At 41.9% G+C, this 24224-nt stretch overlaps 1 protein-coding gene across 4 annotated transcripts in view; it reads right to left on the reverse strand.

The window, feature by feature from the left end:
• The window catches only part of CADPS2 (calcium dependent secretion activator 2), a 317808-nt gene that overhangs the window by 247161 nt on the left and 46423 nt on the right, over positions 1-24224 (reverse strand). For all 4 annotated transcript variants that reach the window (XM_029285368.1, XM_015822226.1, XM_015822219.1 and 1 more), the window contains exon 2: positions 10323-10436. In XM_029285368.1, coding sequence (XP_029141201.1) covers positions 10323-10436 — 114 coding nt within the window. The remainder of the gene's footprint in view (positions 1-10322; positions 10437-24224) is intronic.

Consider the following 24224-nt stretch of genomic DNA (forward strand, 5'->3'; position numbering starts at 1 on the left):
GGAAAATGCACAAATCCTTACGGACCGACAGTGCCGCCAGCTCCGATATACATCGAGCCGACGTGATGGCCACTAAAAAGGCTGCCTTATGAGACAGGTGACTCATATCGCACGATGCTAATGGTTCGAAGGGCACCCTTGTTAGAGCCCTAAGAACCCGGGGCAACTCCCAGGAAGGATATCTATGTACTGTCGGTGGTCTGATGTTAGCTGCCCCCTTAAGAAAGGAGCGTAGCAGTGGGTGGTGAGCTAACGACCCTCCGTGTTCCCAGGCGAGAACAGTAGAGAGCGCAGCTAGTTGCCTACGCAAGGTATTAGGGGCCAAACCTTTATCCAAGCCTTCCGACAGATATTCCAAAATGTTAGGAATATTGAGTCGTGCGAGAGACAACCTATGTTTGTCGCACCAAGCACAAAAGTTTTTCCACGTTGCCTCATAGATGCGATTCGTGGATGGGCGACGGGATGCCTATATAACCTCAATGACCCTTAGAGAGCAAGATTGCCTGGACAAATAGTTGCGCTCAAGTGCCAGACAGCTAGCTGCAGCCACTGGGGATCCGGATGTAGAATGGCCCCTTGACTAAGTGATATCCTGTCTGGCGGAATCTTCCACGGATCTGTTGTGGAGAGACCCAGCAGGTCGGAAAACCACGGTCTCCGTGGCCAATACGGGGCTACCAGTAGAACCTCCGCGTCTTCCTGGAGCAGTTTACGTACCACCGCCGGGAGAAGAGGGAGAGGTGGGAAAGCATACAGCAGACCCCGAGGCCATGGAGAGCGCAGCGCATCTACCTGTTCCGCTCCCTGAGCCGGGAAGCGGGAGAAGAAGCAGGGGAGCTGGGTATTGGCCGGTGAGGCGAATAGGTCCACTGAAGGTCGACCAAATCGATGGCAGATCTCTTTGAAGACCCTCGGGTGAATCCTCCACTCTGAGTGGTCTATTGTCGCTCTGCTCAAGACATCTGCCTGGGTATTGTCCTTCCCCGAGATGTGCTCGGCCTTGACGGACGCTAGGTTGTGCTCTGCCCAGGTCCCTAATAGTAATGCCTCGTTCAAAAGGATCCGAGAATGAGTGCCCCCGTCTGTTTACATGAGCCTTGGCCGTCATGTTGTCCATGAGGACAAGTACATGACGCCTCCGGACCTGGCTGTGGAAGTGAAGGAGAGCTAGATGTACGGCCCTCAGTTCCAACCAGTTGATGTCGTGGCGGAGGTCTGACTGAGACCAACGGCCATGTGCCCAGTGGGAACGAAGATGCGCCCCCCATCCAAAGAGGCTGGCATCGGTCGTGAGGAGGAGCCGCTCCGGCTCCTTGAACAACGACCCTTTGAGGACGGCTGGGGACAGCCACCATTTGAGGGAAAGCGAGGTCTGAGATGGAAGCCTCACCCTTCTCTGAGAGGCACTGATGTTCTGCCTCTGGAAGGGGAGCAGGAACCACTGCAATTCCCTGGAGTGGAGCCTGGCCCACCGCACTATGTCTATGGCTGATATCATCTGTCCTAGCACCCTGGAAAGACTGAGCAGAGAAACCTTCTGCCCCTTGCGTACTTGGCAGATGGATTTTCTCAGGTTGGTCAAACGTTCCTGAGATAGATACACCCGGCATTCCCTGGTGTCTATGACAGCCCCTAAATGCAGTAGTCGAGTCGTGGGGACCATATGACTCTTGGGGAAGTTTACCGAGAAACCTGGGATCCTGGAGCAGCTGTACTACCCGGTCGAGATCCTGTCATGCCGAGTGGGCGGAGGTTGACTGGATCAGGATGTCGTCCAGGTAACACTGGACCCTGATCGGTACCATCTGAAGGCAAGCTGCCAGGACCGCCAGGATCTTGGTAAACACCCTGGGGGCCGACGAGAGGCCAAAGGGTAGAGCTCTGTATTGATAGTGCTCTCCTTGGTAACTGAACCGTAGAAACCGCCGGTGATCGATAGAGATGGGGATATGGAGATACGCTTCCGTGAGATCGATGGATGTCAGGAAGTCTCCCTTTCTCACGCTCCCCAAAATGGAGCGGAGCGTTTGCATCTTGAATTTTTGATATCTGATATGATGATTCAATTTTTTTAGATCCAGGATGGCTCTCCATCCTCCTGATGGTTTTGGAACGACAAAGAGGATGGAGTAAAATCCCCGCCCTCTCTGGTCCACCGGAACGGTTTCTACGGCCCTTATCTCCAGAAGATGCTGGATGGCCTGGCTCATCAGGTTTCTTTTGGCTAGGTTTCGGGTAAACGGGCAAGAAATGAACCTGTTTACAGGCGTGGAGATGAACTCCAGGTGGAGGCCGGACCGTATCGTGTTTAGGACCCACCTGTCCGTGGTGGTGGTCTCCCATTGGTGGAAGAACAGCGATAGTCTGCCCCCTATGGGAGGTCCCGTTGCCGGGGAGTCACCTGGAGCGCCGAAATGGCCGGCCGCCCCCACGAAAGGGCCGCTTACCCTGGTTACCTTGGTATTGTTGCCTGGGCTTGCTCGCCTGCCTGTCAAATTGCCCCTCTTGACGGTCTGTTCTGGGTGGGAAGGGACGAAAAGAGTTTGAATAGTTGTATCTATTCCCCCCCCCCGAAAGGACTGTCTACGGGAGAAATAATTTTGTTTCCTGTCAGGTTTCTTAATGATGTGGTTGAGCACTTTGCGCTTATCCTTATTCTCCGAGAGATAAGGAGTCAAAGCCTCACCGAATAATTTACCCCCCTGGTACGGGGCAGAGGATAGACGCCACTTGGATTTAGCGTCAGCATGCCAATGCTTAAGCCAAAGCATGCGTCGACTGGTGATCTCTGAAGCCATGGCCCTGGAAGCAAACTTAGTCGCCTGGAGTGTAGCATCCGAGGCGTACTCCATTGCTGCCACCATCTTACTGATGTCCTGTTGAGAGCAGACATCATCCTTGGGGGTGCGGGCCTGCAGTTGTTTTAGCCAACGGTGGGCTGCTCTGGTGAAAAACGACGCTGAGGTCGTTGCCCTAATGGCCCAAGCGGAAGCCTGGTGGATCCTGCGAAAAGACAACTCGCACTTACGGTCCTCTGACTTCAAAGCTTCCGACACATCCCCCGCTATGGCTGTTGGAGAAATCAATGGTCCGAAAGGCTCGTCCACCACAGGGACCTCCAGCGCATCCTCCAGTTCCTTGGCCACGTTGAACAGTTTTTTGTCCGTGGAACTCGGAAGGGGAAAGGAGGCAGGTAACGCCCATTGTTTCTTAACCGCAGTTAGGAACATGGGCGGACATGGGATCCGGTGCTGAGCTGCCACCGGTTCAATAAAATTTGGATCAAGGTCCGAATCAGGAGCAACAGCAGTTGTTGCGGAAGGGGGCTCAGACCCACGGTGTGCGGTGGAAGAGACCTTGCGGAGCAACGTAACAAACGCTGAAGGGTGAAACATTCCAGTGGGCGCCGGAGCCTCCGCCAACTGTTCCTCTTCCTCAGACATCGGAAACTCCTGGTCAGAGTCCTGATCAGGTAGCGACAACCCCTCAGAATACAAGGATTCAGCAGGTGAAGAGGGGCCGGACTGAGGTTCATCTGTCTGAAGTGGGATAGCAGGGGGAACTATGACTGGCGGTTTAGGAACTGCCCTAGCATTCAGAGCGCGGTCCACTGCCTGAGCAATCAACATGGACAATCGCTCCTCTGAAGGGAAGGGAAGCTGTTCGGTCTGGCAAAGACCAGCCGCTGTAGGGGTGAAAGTGGCCTCTGGCATACACTGGAACGACTGATTAAGTGGAATCTGGGACTCCTGCCCCCGCCCCCCAGTCTGAGGATTGTCTAGTCGAGCAATTTTTTGTGCCCTAGAGAACTCCTTTTCCAGAGCTTGGTGTCTCCTGGTGGCGTGCTTATCTGCCCCCTTGGATGATTTTTTCGCAGATTTTGACTTTTGCGCAGCCCGTTCGGATCCATCCGGATAAGGTGGCACAGAACTCATGCCAGCCAATGAAGGGGACACGACCTCCTTCTCAAGGGGCTCCATACTTTCCATCCTCTGATAGCGCAAGGGCTCGAGTGGGGTCCCCCGGTATCTAGAGGGAATTACCACCTTGGGTGCGACCAGACGCAATTCCAAAGGACGCCTGGGACCCAGGTACTGATGCAGCCACAGACAGCGACAGACACGCAATGGGAGTGCCTGGTGCCCGTGGAAAACGTGTCACAAAAAAGGACCGGTGCTCTGAGGGGTCACCGTAAGTCCCCTGAATCGCTGGAAGTAACTGATTAGTGAAATCCAATGCACGCCAACAACTTCCAGTGAGTGCTGAAATTAGTACACAGCACAAGAATTGGCTGCAGATTACCCAATAAAGCTGGTAATTATTGAGACCCAGGAGCCACCAAGCAATGAAAATAAGGACTTGTGGAGTGACTGAATCAGCCTAAGGGAGCTGTAAATATAACTCTTTGTAAGAGGGGATAGGACCCTGGTCACAAATGGCCGCCTCTCGTAAAATGGTGGCCTGTCCTGAGGGAATTGAGTGGACCCCCTACAATATTTATTCAATTTAATCTTCTGGAGACTGCTGTCTCCCAGATTCTTAATCCCCCAGATGAAGGTGATTATAAATTAACTGAGTTACTATGAATTTTAGTCCCTAGGCCACAGTGCCAGGGATAAAAATTCTAGCCCTTGCTTCAAAATGGCGGCCGCGCCAAAAGACCAACTGTCAAAATTTCCGAGTTGGGAGCTGAAGAAGCCAACTAAGACCCAAACGGCTGTGGGCCGCACCGCAGTCAGCCGCTAACCGGCTGACCGGCTGCCCGCTCCGAAAATACGGCCAAAACGAAGATTACAGTGTCAATCGGCCTCTTTTTGCTTTTTTCGGAGCTCCGCGGCCGCCAACGGGAAAACCAAACGGTTTCTGTGAAAACCGCCTTCCCGGGGATGCAGCCGCAATCCCCGTACCAGAAAGCGCTCGCCAAGGAAGCAATCAGCCGATCGGCTTTCTCGGACGTTCCCCGTTAGAAATTGGCCTCCCCAGGGACGCAGCCGCAATCCCCGTCACAAGAGGCCAATCGCCGAGGACGGAGCGAAGTCTAACGGCTTTTCTAGCCTCAGAAGATCGCGGAGAAAAGAAAAACTGAGAAATGGACAAGCGGAGGGAGCTGACAGTTTTAAATCTCGTCACTCCCTGCCGATAACGGAGCCGTTGCCACGAATTCTAACTTCGCTCCGCTATGAGTGAAATTTGGAGTCCAAATTGCCAATTTAGTAGTTCTGCCCTGTGAGCTCCTGGAGGGAGGGGAGAAAGAAGGGACCCCCTTCTGCCTCCCAATAAATCCCCCCCCCACTGTAGAGCTGACAGGGGAACTGAAAGTTTTCAATATATATATATATCTAATTGTATTGATGAAGATGGAGGAACCACTAATAGGTCAGACTGTACCTAAGAGCCAGAGTTGTACGTCCTGTCCTTGGGCAAGATCAAGTCAAGACTGGGCATAGGTCCAAGGACAGGGCGTGACAACTTTGGCTGACTTGATCTGATTGGGCAGGAATACAGTCTCAACCCACGGGTGGATCCTCCATCTCCAGTGCTGGAGAATGGGGCAAAATTCACTTAACAAATGTCTCACTTAGCAACAGAAAAATTTGGCTCAATTGTGGTTATAAGTCGAGGACTACCTGTGGTTATACAATCTAACTGAATTAATGAATCAACAAATAGTCACATTGTTGATAACTTAATTCATAAACATAGTTATATCACTTGCAGTATATCTCAAATGTCAAGATCTATTATAGAAACTAAAACAATGTAAGGAAAATCTGCTACTAAAGATGATTCTTGGCAGCTTCCAAAATAAATTAAGAATAAAATACTATAAAAATATTTACTGTGCAGAGCATAGAGGCTCGTAATGATGGCTCCTGTTAAGAGTTTTTTTTAAAATCCAGTTAAAGCAATAAAAATAATGACTCTGTGATAAATACCAAGTGCTCACAAAGACATTTAGCAGGATATATGGTGCAGTCTTAACTGCTGTTTTGCTTCCTAAGCCTTCAATACTATGTAGTCTTCATACAATAAAAGTGAAGCAGCCAAATAAAATGGCCAACAGTCACAGCACCTGAAAGCAAGTCTGTGAAAACAGAATATATTTCAATTACACAACGTACTTTAAATATGTCTGGAAGAAAGCAGTCTTATAATAGAAGCAAGCAAATGGAAACTTCACATTAAAACATTAAAAACAACAAAAACCTGGCACAAGGTCAAACTTCTAATGCGCAGTTATCCAATCTTATCCCAAGCTTGGGGGAAAAGCCAGGTTTTCAAAGTTTTACAGAAGGCCAGGAGGATGGAGGCCTGCCAAACATCAGGGGGCAGAATGTGCCATAAAGTAGAGGCTCCCATGGAAAAGGCACACTTCCTAGTCCCATCAGATGGCAATATTTAGGGGAAGGGTGTAGGAGTATACCAACCTATCTCAGCTGATAGTATGGGTAGATGTCCTTAGGGGAAAAGCAGTCCTGCAGATAACCTGGATGTTCCCCTAACCCTAAATATTCCCCCTATCCTAAATGTTCACCCTATCAAGGTAGGTGATGCTACTTCTGATCCAGATCAGCTCTGCATTTTCACTATTTGATAATTTATTAATGACTGTCACTGGTTAAAGGTCAGCCTTTTGACAAGCTCGTGAAGTGTCCCATTTGCTGAGAGATGCTACCAGCAATAGTAAATATGTTCAAGACCATCCCGGTAGTCTTTGCTTATACATTAATCATGTGCAAAGCTACTTTGTCCCTTGAAGAAATAAAGCCACTCCAAAGAAAAGAGGGTATAAAGATTTTGTCAGCTGCCGTAATAAAAGGATCTTCTGCAAAGCATGAAGGACAGAGAAAGAGAGAGAATATGCACAATATGAAATTAAACATCATTTCCCCCTCAAAGTAGCTTTTTTCTAAAAGGAAAAGGAAAAGTGGCAGGCTTTATTAAGCACACTGATGGGAAACATTTAATTAAAGAAAAACAATGCATACGAACCTACCAGATAGACATATTTGAAAGACAATAAAATATTTTATATATGTATGCATATATTTATATATTATTTTAATATATAAGTTGCCCAGAGTCGCCTTTTGGAGATGGGTGGCAAACAAATTTAATAAAATAATCACAGCACAGTAATGGCAGAAGCATCAAGGAGTTTCTGGATTGAAAGGATTAGCCAGTGACACTACTGTTGCCCAGTGGAAGCACAGTTGGGGTCTCCTTTCACGTCCCTGGCACGAGCTAGAGCAGGGGTAGGCAACCCTGGCACGAGCTAGAGCAGGGGTAGGCAACCTTGGCTCAAGAATTCTGGGAGTTGAAGCCCACGAGTCATAAAAGAGCCAAGGTTGCCTACCCCTGAGCTAGAGCAAACGATAGGAGCTCACCCCGCCCAACGGGCCTCAACCATGGGCTTGTCAAGACAGTGTCCTAACCATGTGAGTCATCATATAATATATATTAAGCAAACTCCACAAAGTATGTAAAGTGAGGGGGAAAAGGGATGTTTTACACTGAAAAACTAGTGTTTCTCAATCTTGGCAATTTTAGGATGTGTGGATTTTAGTTTACAGAATTCCCCATCCACATGAGGAAATACCGGATTAGACCATAATCTTGTATTTGCTAAAGTGAAATATCCGATTTGTAAATTAAAGATTTTGATGCCCATAGCAAACTAGGCAGTGTGACCAACTCCTTAAGGAGGCAATTATTTCAGAGTAAACAAAATTGCTTCAGACTTTGTGGCATCCAATGTAAGTTGAGGAAGCCATTAATTTATCAAGCCATGCTGTTTCAAGGATTGTCTCAATCAAAAGAAAACAAACTGAATCCTCTACTCCAGACTGCATTCATTTTTTTAATCAATCCCTTTCTTGCTCAGTGAGGTCTTAATGTTGCCTCCAAAGGGGAATATGAAATAATAAGAACATTTGTTTTGACAGTTACAACTGTTTCTTTAGATTCTAAAGAGAATACTAACTTGTAAAAGATTCTGATTTCTCACGCCGCCCTTCAGTGAAATGCCATCATAAAAAATGTAAATTGAATAAAGCTTTGTTAGCACTCTCTGCCTCCAGTCTCCTACCAGTAAATATCACTGTTATCACTACAGACTATCAGAGAAGGTAACTTGTTTCCATTGGAGGCTATTTAAAAAAAATCAAATTCATTCATCTCTTTAAATTGTATAAATTAAACCCTTCTGGACCATTATTTCTGTTTGGCTATTAACCATAGACACATCATCTTATTTCCTTATTTGTCATGTTTCCCTATTTAGTATATACGAAAAATAATTTAAGTGTTTAATTTCAACAGTTTGTTTTCAGGCATGTCTCATTCCAAAAGAAAAAAAGATAAAGGTTTCCCCTGTCCAGCTGTATCCAACTCTAGAGACATTTCATAACTCTCATCTCCCTTTCCTAGCTGGAGAAGCCAGCATTGTCTGAAGACACTTCTGTGGTCATGTGGCCAGCATGACTATATGACGAGGTGCACGGAACGCTGTTACCATCCCATTGAAGTGGTACCTATTTATCTACTCCCATTTGCATACTTTCAAACTGCTAGGTTGGCAAGAGCTGGGGCAATGGGAGATCACCCCATCATTCACGACTCAAGCCCAGGCTGTCAGCTTTCCAGGTGACAAGCTCAGTGTCTTCAACTGCTGAGCCATCCTGTCCCTTTTCTCATTCCAAATATGGAAATAATTACTACATTACCAAATGTACATATCTGTTAACCTGACAAACTGAAAACTCTATTTTGAGGGTGGGACTGGAAAGTTTAATGCTTTGCTTTCATAAACTTCTCAATCCCAACCAACATGGGTAGAAGAATACATTACCTATTTGGAAGATTCAAGTACGACTGGGATGATTACTATTCCTCTGATTCCCTCACAAACTTTAGGACAATCATTTGATGTCCCTTGCCATTTATTATGTACAATAATACTCTCTAAGGAAGGTAGGAAAGGTGTTCAGGCTCTCCTGTGACCTTCATTCTCAGGATGAATTTTAAAGTCTTACTACTATAGTTCTAATCCAGCACTAAGAACAAAGATGCAGAACCAAGAAACACCTATACATGCTCATTCTACTTCCTTACCCAACTGCTCCTCTTGTTGAAAGTGTAGCAAACATATCCCTAGCATTATATACCTTAGATTCAGCTATTTTAAAGCTTTAATCCCAGCATCTGTTCAAGGAACTCATTCCTTGAACACTATAATAAAGGGCCAAAGCACTAGGAAACAAAAGGGTAAACCAAATACTCTTGGTAGAAAGATGTAAACCAAAATATGAAATATAAAATGTTCTCTAAGACTTTCATAACTGGATATTCTACTAACAGCTGGAATGCACCAGCTGGCATACTTCCTCTGATCTAATGTGACAAGCCTCCATTCCAGATTTTCAATAATTTCTTAAAGTCTAGTAGAATAGTGTCCATCTATATATTAAAATAGTCTCACATTTTCTCATTGTGTGAAAATACAAGTGTTGAAGCTTTAAGAGTTGCATTCATTTTAATGAATGATTTCCAAACTGAATATGTCCATTTCTCTCTCATCTCTAGGGAGTTGTTCTAGATAACAGACATGAAGAAGATAAACCATGTAATCTTCACACATGGACAAACTAAGGAATAAAGTGATGAGCACAGGATTCATGGGGCAAGGCTTCTGCTAAACACCAAACTTAGAAACGGATAGTTCTTCAGAGAAGGCTGATTTCATGAATAAGTCTGTATCCCATTATAAAATAACTGAAAAAAAATTGGACAGGAAATATATATTGTGGAAAAGTAAAATGTTCTTCTTGTTCAAACAGATCCTAATCCAGTCTCTAAGAGGCAACAAGAAAAATTCAACAAGGTTTCAGACAAATCAATTTTGGGTTGGGATGCGTGCATGTGAAAAAGCAATGCTATCTGTGGCTCCTTCTTATTAGCACAATTTCCCATATAGTGTATCTACATTAGCTGTACATGTTAGTATGACAGAAGGATGATATTGCTAACTATTAATTTTAGGAAGAATTCCTTATTGTTCTTTTTCCAATCATTGAAACAACCTTTGATATAGATAATGATTTTATTCCAGAATTTTGGACAAACACCTATCAGCCTTCTACTAGAAGCAGTGAGTGTTTAGTCCAAATATTCAAGGAGAATCCTTGTTTTAAGCCTGATCTACTGTTTTTAATTTAAAACATTATTTAAAATGTTTTCATTAGGTACAGTAGCTAATATAAAGGCTCATGTGAAATGGATACACACACAAATACAGAAGACAAAAAGGTTTTACTTACTTCATAGTAACTTCGAACTGCATTGCAAAAAGCTTCGTCAGCCACAATCTGTGTCTCTCCATTTAGAAATGCCTGGAACCGCTCTTTCACCACTTGTAGTTGTTGTTTGTTCAGCTGAAAGAAGAAGAATAATGTTAGCAAATCCACACATTTCTGTTTATTCCAATATTTATTTTCTTTCTTTCTTTCTTTCTTTCTTTCTTTCTTTCTTTCTTTCTTTCTTTCTTTCTTTCTTTCTTTTTCTTAACTTATTTACTTACAAAAAGATAGGAAGGTTGGGGACAACCTCACATCGAGAGGCAGGATGTTCCAGAGGGCAGGAGCAACAACAGAGAAGGTCCTTCTCCCGGACCCCGCCAGCTGGAATAATTGGGCTGATGGAAACTGCAGCATGCCTCCTCTACCAGCATGAGTGGTACGGGCCAATCCCAGTGGGGTGAGATGGTCCCTCAAGTAACCTGGACCCAAACCATGAAAGGCTTTAAAGATGATCACCAACACCGTAAATTGCACCCAGAAGCAGATTGGTAACCAATGCACCTCATGGAGCAGTGGTGTTACAGGGGCAATTCTTGAGGGGCCCCCAAAACTACCCACACTGCTGCACTCTGAACTAGCTGTAACTTCTGAATGCTCTTCAAGGTTAGCCCCATGTAGAGCGCATTACAGTAACCCAGTCATGAGATGATTAGGAACTGAGCAACTAAGCACAGTGAATCCTGGTCCAGGAAAGGTAGCAATTGGCACACAACATGAAGTTGGGCAGAGGCTCTCCTAGCTGCGACTACCACCTATTCCTCAAACAAGAGTTGCAAGTCCATGAGAACCCCCCAAGTTGCAGATTGGTCTTTCTGGGAAGTGCCACCCCATCCAGAGTCAAAGATGACAAAGTCCTGCATCACAGAGCCCTGTGTACCCCAGTCATTCAGTCTTAACCAGGGTTCAATCAAAGCCTATTGTCCCCCATTCAGGCCTCCACACTCTCCAGGCACTGTAAAAGGATAGCCACAGCATCATTTGGGTCATCAAGAGTGGAAATATAGAGTTGGGTGTCATCAGCATACAATAAATATCTCAACCCGTGGTGACGGATAATCTCACACAGCGGTTTCATAAAGATGTTGAAAAGGAGTGGAGAAAGTACCAAGCCCCGTGGTATACCACAGAATAGCAGCTGAGGGCTGAATCTCTCACTCCCTATCAATACCGATTGGGACTTCCACAGAGAAAAGAACTCAACCAGCGTACAACTGTGCCACCCATCCCTATCCCCTGGAGCTGGCCCAAAAGGATATCATGGTCCATGATATCAAAATTCGCTGAGAGGTCAAAGAGAATGAGGATGGTTGCACTACCCTTATCTCGCTCTCACAGAGTGTGACCAATGCTGTTTTCATCCCATAACCAGGCCTGAATCCAGACTGAAAGGGGTCCAGATAGTCTGTCTCATCCATGACCCTCTGCAGCTGCCAGTCCACCACCTTTATAAAATTGCATTAAATTTTCCTTCTTTCCAAGTTTGCCCTTTTATTGTTTGTTTAATGTTTATTTGTCAAATGGAAATTACAAATTCAAACAAGCAAAATAAAAAAAAATAGGGGATGACAGGGATGATAGACAAATTAGTGCATTTATGCACGCTCCCTTAAGGATCTCTTAAATATGGGGTGAGATCTACAAAAGTTAAGTTAGAGTTAAAATTATGAAAATTAGTAGCGGAGACAACTGAATCAGGTATAATATTCCAAACTTTGACAACTCTTATTACAAAAATATATTTTTTTACAATCAATCTTCATTCACAAGTATTTTGCAATTTATGATTATTTGTTCAGTGACCAAACTTATAATGGGCTGAATGAAAGGTCAGATATATGGCCATCCCAGCAACCCCATAGTCCCGTCATCAACATTTGGCTGCTTGGCAACTGGCTCACACTTATGACTGGTGGAAGCACCCACGACCATGTGATCACTATTTGTAACCTACCCTGCTGGCTTCCCCACAAAGTCAATAGGAAAGCTGGCAGCGAAGGTTGCAAGTTGCTAGGGTAAGTCCCCAAAGCTAAGGAATGCGATTGTAAAGTACAATGGCATTGCTTAGCAATGGCAAACCCTATAGCCCTGGTTACTGTTGTTAACTGAATCCCATGGTTGTTAAGCAAGGCAACTTCCTGCCGGCTTCCTATAACCAAGTTACAAGACCCAAAGGGCCAGAAGGTGGGTAAGCAACTGCTGCTGAGAGGAGGAGGGCTCAAGGTGATATGTGAAGATGTGATGAAAGCACAGTGAGGGTTGGGGAAGGCTGCCCAGGGATGTAGAAGGGTGTGAGGGACACGTGATGAGGTTTGGGCAAGGTACGTGGGGATACATGAATGGCTGGCACAGCACAAATGTAAAGAGATTAGGGGACAGTGTTAAGGTGGGTAGATCTTCAAGGGCATATACAGCTAGAGAGCTACAAAGAAATATATCCTTTTTTTCCTTCTATGGTCCTCTTCCATGATCCCCACGTCTCTTCCAGAGAGACTTCGGACTCTTCAGAACAGATGTGGGGCACTAATGGCCTATAAAAAGAATAGATAACTTGATTTATCCATTTGATCTATATCAGTGATGGCAAACCTTTTAAAGACCGAGTGCCCAAACTGCAACCCAAAACCCACTTATGCATCGTCGGGTGCCGGGTGGGTGTTTCATTACAATGCTACAAGTTCACTGCATAAATATTTCTAAGTTTCTTGAACCAGATAGCCAAAGGAACTGTTGCTAAAATGGCAGGAAGATTTTTAATCAGTCTATAATTTTTGTGCAGGAGGCTGGGGGAAGTCTCTGTCATCTTGGATCAAGTCATTAAAATATTTTTGTGACATTTAGTGCATCAGAAATAAACCATGACAAATAAATGCTAAACCTTCTGTCCATTTCCTCTAAAATGTGAATAGCTCAGATTAAGCAAGGAAAATATTTTTCTTTCGAAAATCAAACAGCACTGGAAATTCATTACCGTTTGTCTCACTCATACTATGTTAAACAGATTCATTGTTCCCAGAAACGCTTTATGATTAGACATTGTCACCTGTTTGCCTTACCTGTTAGCTTAATCATTTACATTTTCACATAAAAATCTTAAGAACTAGCTACAACACTGGCCTTTTCCATCCAGTAGTGTAGGCAACAAAACAATCTATGTCGACTTTTTCTGTTATTTGTTGATTACACTTTTATCAAACAAGCTTTTGATGCTTTTATTCATCTTCTAAAATATAGAGCAATATTTCTCACCTTGGAAATTTTAAGATGTGTGGAGTTTATCTCCCAGAACTCCCCAGATAGTCTTGCACTTTAAATTGTTCAAAATTATGAAATTAAAAACATAAAATGTATATGCTAAAGCAGGGGTCCCCAGCCCCTGATCCATGGACCAGTACTGGTCTGCGGTATGCCAGCAACTGGGCTACACAAACAAGGAAAGCCCCATCCGCAGGATGCAGGCAGCACACAAAACCACATCCCCTCCGGTCTCTGGAAAAACCTCTCTCCATGGAACCGGTCCCTGATGCCCAAAAGGTTGGGGCCCTCTTCACTAAAGCACTGTTTTTCAAACTTGGCAACTTTAAGATGTGTCAATTTTGACTCTCAGAATCGAAAATGGAGTTGAAGTCCACACATTCCAAAGTTGCCAAACTTGAAAAACAAATGTACTAAAGGACTTCTCTATATCAGGGACATATCTACTAATTATTATTTTACTCCAGAAGAAAACCAGAAAGTAAATATACATTTCCTTGCCTAAATCAGTCTATAAATCTTTGCATTTTCTTCAGATACATCTTCTTAAAAACAAAAATGAAATGACAATTGCCTCCAAAGGCCATTCAAATATTGTTGCCAAATTATAATTTTTAGTGTGACAGAAGGTGAAATAATTAAATTTACTGTGAATAATATTAATTATATTTAATCAATTTAATATACACTTAATTAATCAAAATTATATCTTCCACTAAGCTTACTTTGTACTGTGAAGCCAAATGGATCCCTTAGTCCCCCAAACAATTGTGTATCTCTGTGTTTGCACAGAAGGCTTGTCACATGCAATTTGTTCTTCAGTGATAATAAATCTCCCTCAAGCGGCGCTAAATACCTCATGGCTTATGTAGGCAAATTTCTGCAGCTTTCTTGGCATAATTCAGAAGTCATTTTCTACTGCCTTCTTCATGGATGTGGTTTTTTTGTTTTGTTTCTTCCCAGATAGTCCCCATTCAAGGACTAACCCGGATTGACTCTGCTTAGCCAAGGTTTGCTACATGTAGCCACTTAAAGGATCCATCCAATATGAAATCTATTAAATTTTAGTTGGAGAGCTGGCATAGCAGTAAACAATTTATGAATAGATGACCACAGATTCTTCAGATCTTATTAGCTGCACCCTTCTCCGCACACACATACATTGAGCACTTTTCCTCTGCAGCTGAAAATACAAACTCTCATTAATATAAATGGAAGAGAAGAGGCTTTAGATAAGATTCTACCAAAATTTTAAAAATCTCATTGCTGAAATGGATACATCTATTTGCTGAATGGGTTGCAGAACACCTGGCCATCTGCAAAGAAAATGAATCTAATTATTGTTAAAACTGCTCTTCTGTAACCAATGAAAATGAGGCATAACTCTTCCCACAAGGCTGTTTCAACAGTTCTCTTCTATAAATTTGGCATTTAGGTCTCAGAATCAGCTCTGTCACTTAATTTCTTGACCAAGTTCTTCTAAGTTTTCTAGGCCTGACTCCAGTAAAATGAGTTCTCAAGTAAGTTCCAAAAAGCACTTGGAACTCAAATCCCACCTCTGCATTGTCATTCAGTTCTTCAGCGTTATATTACCTTTAATCTGGAGATCAGATTAATGACTAGGATGTGCCAATGACTGGGTAGTGACTTCTTTACCGTACTATTACTCCTCCTATTCCACTAGCCCATTTCTAATCTGATTCTTCTATGTAATAAATAGGAAAAGTATAGAGAAATAACAACCAATGACGCATGCAGGAACAATCAGTTTATGTAGACTGAAAAAAAATATGCTGTTTTAGAGTAAATCCCTTGTTCATATACTCTTTGCAGCATACTAAATTTTTTTACTATAAATCCCAGTTCTCAAAAGCACATTTTTAAAAAATGTAACATGAGCAGAAATTACAGAGTAAGAAAAAAATCTTGTATGGAGCTTCTACATAAAATGTTGGTGATATTCAGGTAGGCCTCGATTTACAACTACAACTGAGACCAGACTTTCCATTGCTAAGAAAGGTGACTGTATCCGATTTCATGTGCCTTTTTGCCAATCCTGGCAGTGAAGTGAGTCATGCAGTTATTAAGCAGATCCGGCTTCCCCAATTGACTTTGCTTGTCAGAATACAGTTTAGGAGGTTGCAAATGGCAGTCACATGACCTGGGATGCTGTAACCATTTAATATATATGCCAGTTGCCAAACACCCAAATTTTGGTTATGTGACCCTGGGGAATGCTGAAACAGTCGTAAGTGTGAAGACCAGTTGTTAAGTCACTTTTTCAGTGCTATTGTAACTTCAAACAGTTGCTATATGAATGGTTGTAAGTTGAGGGCTAGCTGTATGCGCAATAATGTGGGGCTTGGGATATGAGTTTCAGTGTTCTGTTAGCCATTTCCATCCATGCATACTAAATATATAAAACACCATTTTTAGTTAGAAAAATGCAATTTATTGCAGCCCTTCTATGCCTTAAAGGGAATTAGATTTAAACAACTGAGTCAGTGCACAGGAATATAGCCTTGTTCTTTGATATTATGATTCTGTCTGTGCACTGAATACACAATAGGAATGAATATTGTAAACAAAAGCAAGTTAAACGCCTACCAGCTAAAACAAGATTTTGTCAACGCTGCTAACATCAGATGTTCTTGCTTTGACAACAGCCCCCGAGCGTGCAACAGCCGCTGAGACCGGTGGGGGTCATACAGCAATTGGGGATGCCACAGCTGCCGACAATGCAGCAACAGCCGTGGGGGTGGCAACAGCCCCCAAGCATGCAAAAACCGCTGGGAGGGTTGCAGCAACTGGAGATGCGGCAGCCACCAGGGGGGGGGGCAGCAACAGTTGGGGATGTAACATCCACAGTGGGGAGGCCAACAACCACTGACGGCACCACCTCTTAGAGCCACCTTTGATGGGGACCTGGAGAAGCTGATCTTTTTCCTCAATCAGGTGCCCTTTCACTTGAACCGCTGTGCCTATTTCTATCCGAACCCAGCCACAATGGTCGATGTGATTGCGTCCAGCTTGGAAGGGGAAGCATCCGAGTGGCTGAATAATTTATATAACGAGCAAGCACCCAAGTTGGAGGACCCCCATCTTTTCCTCCTAGGACTGAGAGCAAGGTTCGAGGACTCAAAGTGGAGGAACAAGTCCACAAAATAAAACAAAATGGCAGGCCTGCACTGGAATACATACAAAAGTTTCGCAAGATAGCCGGCTGAATATAGAGGTGGCCCGAGCAATCCCTAGTCCATCATTTCAAGGAGGGACTAGACGATCACCTCTCCCAGGCCTGTATCTATCAAGCAGTCCTTGATAAGCTTCAGGAATGGTACCAGGCAGCAGTAAGATTAGATGTTCAGCTTGCCCGCTATAAGAATCCACCCCCACAAAAAGCCGAGTCGAGTGGATACAGAGAGAATCATGCCTTAAGGTTTTATTACAAACCTTTTATGAACATTATCGGGATATTTATCAAGAATAGAAAGTAAAAGAAAGAAAAAACAAGGAAATGAATATTCATAGCAGCAATAACTTTATAGAAAAAAGAACAAAGGAAGTATAAGAAAAAGGAAATATGGATTAATTGGATATATGGGGGTTGGGAATCATTCCTCTAAAAGCAAATACTATTAAATTATGAATATACTGTATATTTAACTATTCAATTTATATCCTATCTGTCCACGAAATGTTCAAGCCAAGTTAGAAGACAATAGCCCTGGGAGGTAGACTTGGCTGAGAATAATTGGTCCAGAATCACCCAATGAGTTCCTGTGATTGAGAGTGGATTTAACCTTGGTCTTCCCCACTCCCAATCCAATAATTAGTATACCATATTGTAATTTCATTTCTCTGAAGTAAATGCCTCAGTTTGTGAGTCATTAATCCCAACACAAATTTAAGAAAGTTGATGTTTATTTAATACTTAATACAGCATCTTCTGGTACCTTTTTGCTATAATAAGGTGTGGCTATAACAGCAAATATGTTTTTCCAGAATAAAGAGTGTATTTGTTTTATGCTCCAATTATACGGTTCTGTAACATATTCCCTACATATCACACTCCTCCGCTTATTCTGCTTTCTTTGACAAGGTAGTACCTAATAACTATTCTTGATTAATGTGCTACCAAGAGTCAGACCTAGTCCTAATATCAATAACATTAATTAGGTTGTCAAGAGACAAAGTCTAAAAAGTGAACTAAGGTTGTGCAATGCAATTTCAAGATTTGCTCATTTATTAAGAATGGCAATCAATAATAAATTAGTAAAATTAAGATTGAAACTCATTACAGACTAATCTTTAGAATAAAAAGAATAGAAAATACACAAAAAGACATAAATCCACAAAACATCAAAACTGTGATAGAACATGCACCTGGAGCAACAGTGGAGGAGAGTTTTGGCAACACAGAGCTTTCCCAGAGGGGCCAGGATTAAGAGACTGTGCTGTCCCAAGTTGGATGGGGTGTAGCTTTTACAATATCTCTAGTAAATTAGAAACTTACAGCTTTAGACTTGCAAAATTCTGTCCATTAGGTGTCAGCAAATAAATGTTAATCTCTGTTCATCTGAGTGTTTTGGTCTTTTTTTGGGGGGGGGGGTAATTGTTTCTTTTGACTGGTATGTATGACATTTATCTCTGTGTCTTTTGATGCTTGATTTGTCTGAGTGCCAGGATTCCAGGAATTCTCCAGTGATTTTGAACTTGGCTTGATCTAGAATGCTCACAGTTTCCCAGTTGAAACAATGATTGCCAAAAGAGAAAATGAAAAAGCCAAAAGGGGAACAAAAAGACCAGAAACCTCCTCACCAGCAATCAAAATCAAGATGAATAGAGATTAATACCAAGATTAACATTAGACCAACAATCAAGAAACAAACAATGTTCTAATTAAGAAACTGTCAAACAAGTTAACAGTAAACAGCCCAACCAAAGAACCACTAAGAAAACTTCCACCAACACTGACAGGGCAGGCCACTAGAACAGGGGTCCCTAACCCCTGATCTGTGGCATGCCAGCGACCAGGCCGAACAAACAAGCAAAGCCCCATCCACGAGATGCAAGCAGCACACAAAACCATGCCCCCTCGGGTCTGCGGAAAAGCCTCTTACCATGTAACCGATCCCTGGTGTCCAAAGGTTTGGGGACCTCTGCACTAGAATATAACATGAGAGCAAAACCCACTTCCTACTAGCACTGATGATGTTACTTAGTTTGGATAATGAAAGGGCTGCAAGAAAACAACCAAACTCAGAAGCACCAAAGACCACTCAATGATTGGTTTATTCATGTAATATCATTCTTGCATTTATCTGCTGATTTTGGACAATATGTTATTTCTTTGTTTTTGTTAAAACTATTTTGTGATTAAGTGTGTATGCAGAACTTGTTCTTTTAAAAAATTCGAAGGCAGATAACTTCATTTGACCACAATACTAGGAATTCATTAGGAACTAGCTGTCCCCGGCCACGCGTTGCTGTGGCTCAGTCTGGTAAAAGCGTGTGTTGCTTTTATGTACAACAGATGGCGCTGTTTTTTTTAAAAAAGCATGTTTTTACCTGTCACAAAGCATTATATCTATATAATATAGGTATATAAAAACACGCGCGTATTCGAATGCAACGTTGTGTCAAAATTTCAAAGCAATTGGTGAAGAACGTTCGGAGATTTAAGATTTTGAACAAACGAACATTTACATTTTTATTTATATAAGATTTAGGAGCAAACTATCAAAGCATTCATATGCTAAATTAGGCACCTGCTCAAAATCCTTTTGGAACCAACTAGCACTTAAGAATTGTTTCCACCCTTAATTCATGCCATTGAAACAACAGTGAAGTCATGAAGATCAATCATAGGTGGTTTGTTGGACTATGTTTTAATTAGGGAGAGAGCTAAAGACAGTTTAGATTCCACTGGACAAAATATTAAGTCATTTGAAGATAGAATGAATCTGTAAGAAGCCCCAATAGTAGAGACTATATGTGTTGTTTTTCTATCAGCATTTCATTACCAGGCTAAAGAATGTAATCAATGCATGAAAACACAGAGAACATCAAGAACCCAGTGAGAAGAATTCTTAAGCCAAATCTGCTCAAATACACAATGGCTGTAGACATTTCTGCATTTCCCGATAAGAAAGTAAATTTCTCTCTACATGACATTTCCCGGAATTACTTTAAGACAATTGGAAGTACTTTTAAGCAGGACATGGGGTTGTTGCATTAAGCCAACTATCACCAACTTGGTATTAATTTGGTATTAATATTTGCTAATATAGCATCAAAAGTCTCCATGCAGAAAGGATGGCTTTAAATACTGCTTGCTTTCACAATTAAACTACTGTCTTTAAAATCCAAATAAAGAGCAGCTACACATCCTGCAGTAGCAACCCAAAAAACCTTCCCTATGGGTGTTCTAATTTATATATATAAAGCACCATTGATGCTTTGTAACATGAGTTGATTTTGTGATTAGAAAATTAAAATACAAACCATTCAAGGTAAATATGTAGCTGGAAGACCTGTGATTTTTTTTTTAGAAATATAGAAAACTAAAGACTGATCTTCCCAAGTGAAAATAGAAGGTTCCTCGTGTTAATTTCGTTGAGAAAAGATATTCAGTGTAATTTCCCAAAGGTATAGAAGAGAATTAATCAGGATGTTATAGATCAGCGGTTCTCAACCTATGGGTCGCGACCCCATTTGGGGTCGATCGACCATTTCACGGGGGTCGCCAAGCAAGGCTGTCCGCCATTTTTTTCCCCTTTTCCGGCGGGTGCCTTATCTCCCTTGGGCTGGGCCAGCTGGTGGTCAGCCTGCTCCGTCTCTGCCGCTTGCCAGCTACGCCTCGGCCGGCGCAGGGGGCGGAACCACGCATGTGCGGCGCTCCCGGGCAGGGAAAGTCCTCGACTTATGACCGGCTGGGTAGTCCTCGACCTACGACCGGTTTAGTCCTCGACTTACGACCGGTTTAGTCCTCGACTTATGATCGGTTGGGGGTCGCGGCATTAAAAAGGTTGAGAACCACTGTTATAGATAATAAACACATCAATGTATTTAATTTGATAAAATATAATTTGGGGCTACTCACTGTGGGAAGGACCTACCCCATTTAATGTTTGAAATGAAACTAAATCTATTACTGTCTTACAGTTGATGTAACTGAATGCAATACTGCTTGAAACCAAAGTACAGTATCTCTTTTTTTCCCCCTTCCACTACAAGCACTAATTTTTGACATTCTTTCTACAAACTGAAAAGTTAACAGGCACAAGAGGTAGTATAGTACAAATACTTTTTAAGAACCCTTTAACATCTTTGTCATAATAACTAAATCTTTGACACAGAGAATACTTTAATTCCCAATTTTTCAATGAAAGGAATATTTGAGTTTTGTTGTGCATTCACAACAAAAATATAATAAAGCCAAGTATGCTTTAAAACAATAAATACAACTATTAAAACAAAGTCCATTACAATAGGTTCAATTTTTCTCCTTCCTAACAACTGAAAAAAGTATCAAAGCAAATTAAGAACAAATAGAAATATAATCTGGCTCTATTTTGCAATTCATTTAGAGATAGGAACATGGCTATTACATAGATAATTGAAACCATGTCTGTAGTACAATAAACGTCCTTAAAGACTACAGCAAGGAAAGCACATTTCCAGTAGTAAGTAATACTATAGCAACTTCTCAGCAACATTTAAGACTTTTTCCTACTTGCATATATGATTCAAGCATAGACTAGCAACATCTTTTTTTCTGTTATGTTCCCATAAAGTTGTGTATACCTCATCTCCAATCTTAAGTGAGACAATCTTAAGACATAAAAGTAGCATTTCATACAGGTATGATTTTTTGCCAATTCAAGAAGTGGTGGATATTATTCAATTAAGGAATAAGGAAACAGCCTTAATTTGATCACTGCACTTCAACTTGCTTGATCTAATTGATTTAGGTTACAATATTAAGACTTCTCAATTTTTCAATATAATTAATTTCACTATACCTTTTCAAATCACCTGGTCATTTTTTTCACATTAAATCTATTGCAAAAATTGGGAATAGAGTAGCTAGTTTGATATTTTCACATGACAATATCAAGACACAGCCAGATAATCCCAACAAACAATCAAAAACCTAAACTCTCTTCTCTTCATGGATGGGATGGGATGGGATGGGATGGAACATGTTCCCTTCTTTAAAGGCACAACCTGACAGGTGAGGAGAAAGGAAACATATTTCAAACATCAAAGGCTAAGCTTCCAGGCTCACTCTACACCGACCCTCATTCTTTCTCCTGGGTTATTAAGTGTAGTTTTTCATAGAGCTCCTTAAAAACCCTTTCAGAAGTGTCCTCCTCCAAAAATAAAATAGCTAGTAATTGTCCTAAAACATACACTACAGAGAACAGTCAATGGGAACTTAAGCATTTGATATGGATGCCTAGGCATTTAGCTGTTTCCTAGTCCACAGGGAGCTGACACCTACAAATTAGCTGCTAGTAACACCTGGAAGCCTAAAATAGTTTTCTAAATCCAGGGGTCAGGCAGCCTGACAGGCAAATTCTCTCCTTACATATCCCTCTGTGCAGAGCTTTCTAGTATGAGGAAGATGCAGAGCTCCTCTCGCAATGAAAGTCTCTAAATTGACTTTAACATATGAACTTGAGCCCGTAAGAGTAAAAAGTGGCAAGTCCTCCTAATTAAGCCTTGTCTCCTCTTCGAGAATAATTAGCAACAAATGTATAAAAGTCAGGAGGGACTCCTGAGAAATTTAAAAGGTAAATTTCAATCATCTCTTATGATCAAAACCTGTCTCAACCAAAGCAGCAGGCATGAATGTTTTATTTTCAAGCCTTTAAAACAGGGGTCTTCAAACTCGGCCCTTTTATGACTCATGGACTTCAACTTCCAGAATTCCTCAGCCAGTGTGCCTGGCTGAGGAATTCTGGGAGTTGAAGTCCATGAGTCATAAAAGGGCCGAGTTTGAAGATCCCTGCTTTAAAAAAATAAACTATAGCCCTTCCTGCACTCATAAAGAAGACTACAGATCAATAGTATGGTTTTCAAGTCTATTTCCATTCCAGAATTTAAGACAGAGAGTTTTTTTTAAAAAAAGGTTAAATGTTACTTTTTATGAGATGTTGCTAAAGTGAGAAGAGATCAGAATCATACAGATTTATTTACAGCCTACCTTTATTGTTCTTACAAATAACTCCAACCAGCAAAGATATCCAACACTCCTTCCTCTTATTTTCCCTACAACAACAACCCTGTGAAATGAGTTGGGCTGAGAATGACTGGCCTAAAGTCATTCAGCTGGCTTTCATGCCTAAGGTGGGACTAGAATTCATAGTTTCCTGGTGCCTTAATCACTGGACCGAACTGACTCTCAATCATCTCAAAATTATTGATTCCTGAAACATGTTACTCAGACTATAAAGTACAGACTCAGACTACAATAGGTATGAGATGCAAGGAAGTGCACTAGTTCCTAACTATTCCTCTGCCTGTCCTCCTGTTCCTGTCTTTGGACAATAAATCTGTATTATGTAAGATATTCACTCATCCCTCAATTAGCCTACCGCCTCAGATGTGGTGATGCTATAGATATTGAAAAAGGTGACAAAATGTCTTAGGATCTCCCTTTAAAAAGTTAGACTCTCAATCACTAAGTTACTAAGGCTCTTATGGCATCCAAAAAATATTCTATGATAACATAGATAAACAAAACAGTTGTTTTCCCAGAGTGATGGGAAAGTAAAGCATCACTATAATAGAACCCAAAACATTTTTATAGGATGAAGGTGTAAATTAATAGGAAATTTTAAAAAAATGTTGTTATAGCTCAGAATTTAGAAAATGGATCATCAACTTGCAAAATGTAAAATCCACTTCTGCAGCAATTTGGAAACCTGAAATTTTAGAATTGATGTCAAAACAGCTCTTTTATTTAAAGTAGCACCAGTGGATAAATTGGACTAAATCAATGAGCAGGAATCTGACCCTTAAGGCTAGGAATTATATGAACTGAAACCTTTAACATTTGGAGACATCAGATAGAGGAAAATTGATAGTCGTTATATCATACAGGAAGATGTTACAACCTCTGTTCGTTCTCCTTTTAAGAACAGAGGTTCAGCTCTGAGAAACAATATAGAAGGAAAATGAGTTCTGACTTAGGAACTAGCACCCAGAGAATTGTTCACTAAATAAAATAAAGTTCAAGACACTTATCTCTCTCTCTGTCCCACACAAAAGGACATTTACTTTGGCAAGATTTAATATCTTATCTTCAAAAATGAGGGAAGGGAAATTTCACAACATCCTTATCAAGAATGCTTCTATGTATATTTAGTTACAGACACTGAGTCAATCATACAGGTTTTTTAAGAGTATTCATTGTACCACATCTAGTGCCTTCTCTAATTAGATGCTTCTCCTGGCCCCAATCAGAATTGTGCATAAGCAACCAGTGTAGAGAAGTATCTACAAAAGTCAGCAATCATAACTAAAGATGCTGGGTCCTACTTTGACTTATGTAATCTACAGATCCTTAATTTTTGATATATTGACAATTACTATTTCACC

The sequence above is a fragment of the Protobothrops mucrosquamatus genome, unplaced genomic scaffold (assembly GCF_001527695.2).
Source record: "Protobothrops mucrosquamatus isolate PMUCROS unplaced genomic scaffold, P.Mucros_1.0 scaffold_172, whole genome shotgun sequence".
In the NCBI taxonomy this organism is placed as follows: Eukaryota; Metazoa; Chordata; class Lepidosauria; order Squamata; family Viperidae; genus Protobothrops; species Protobothrops mucrosquamatus.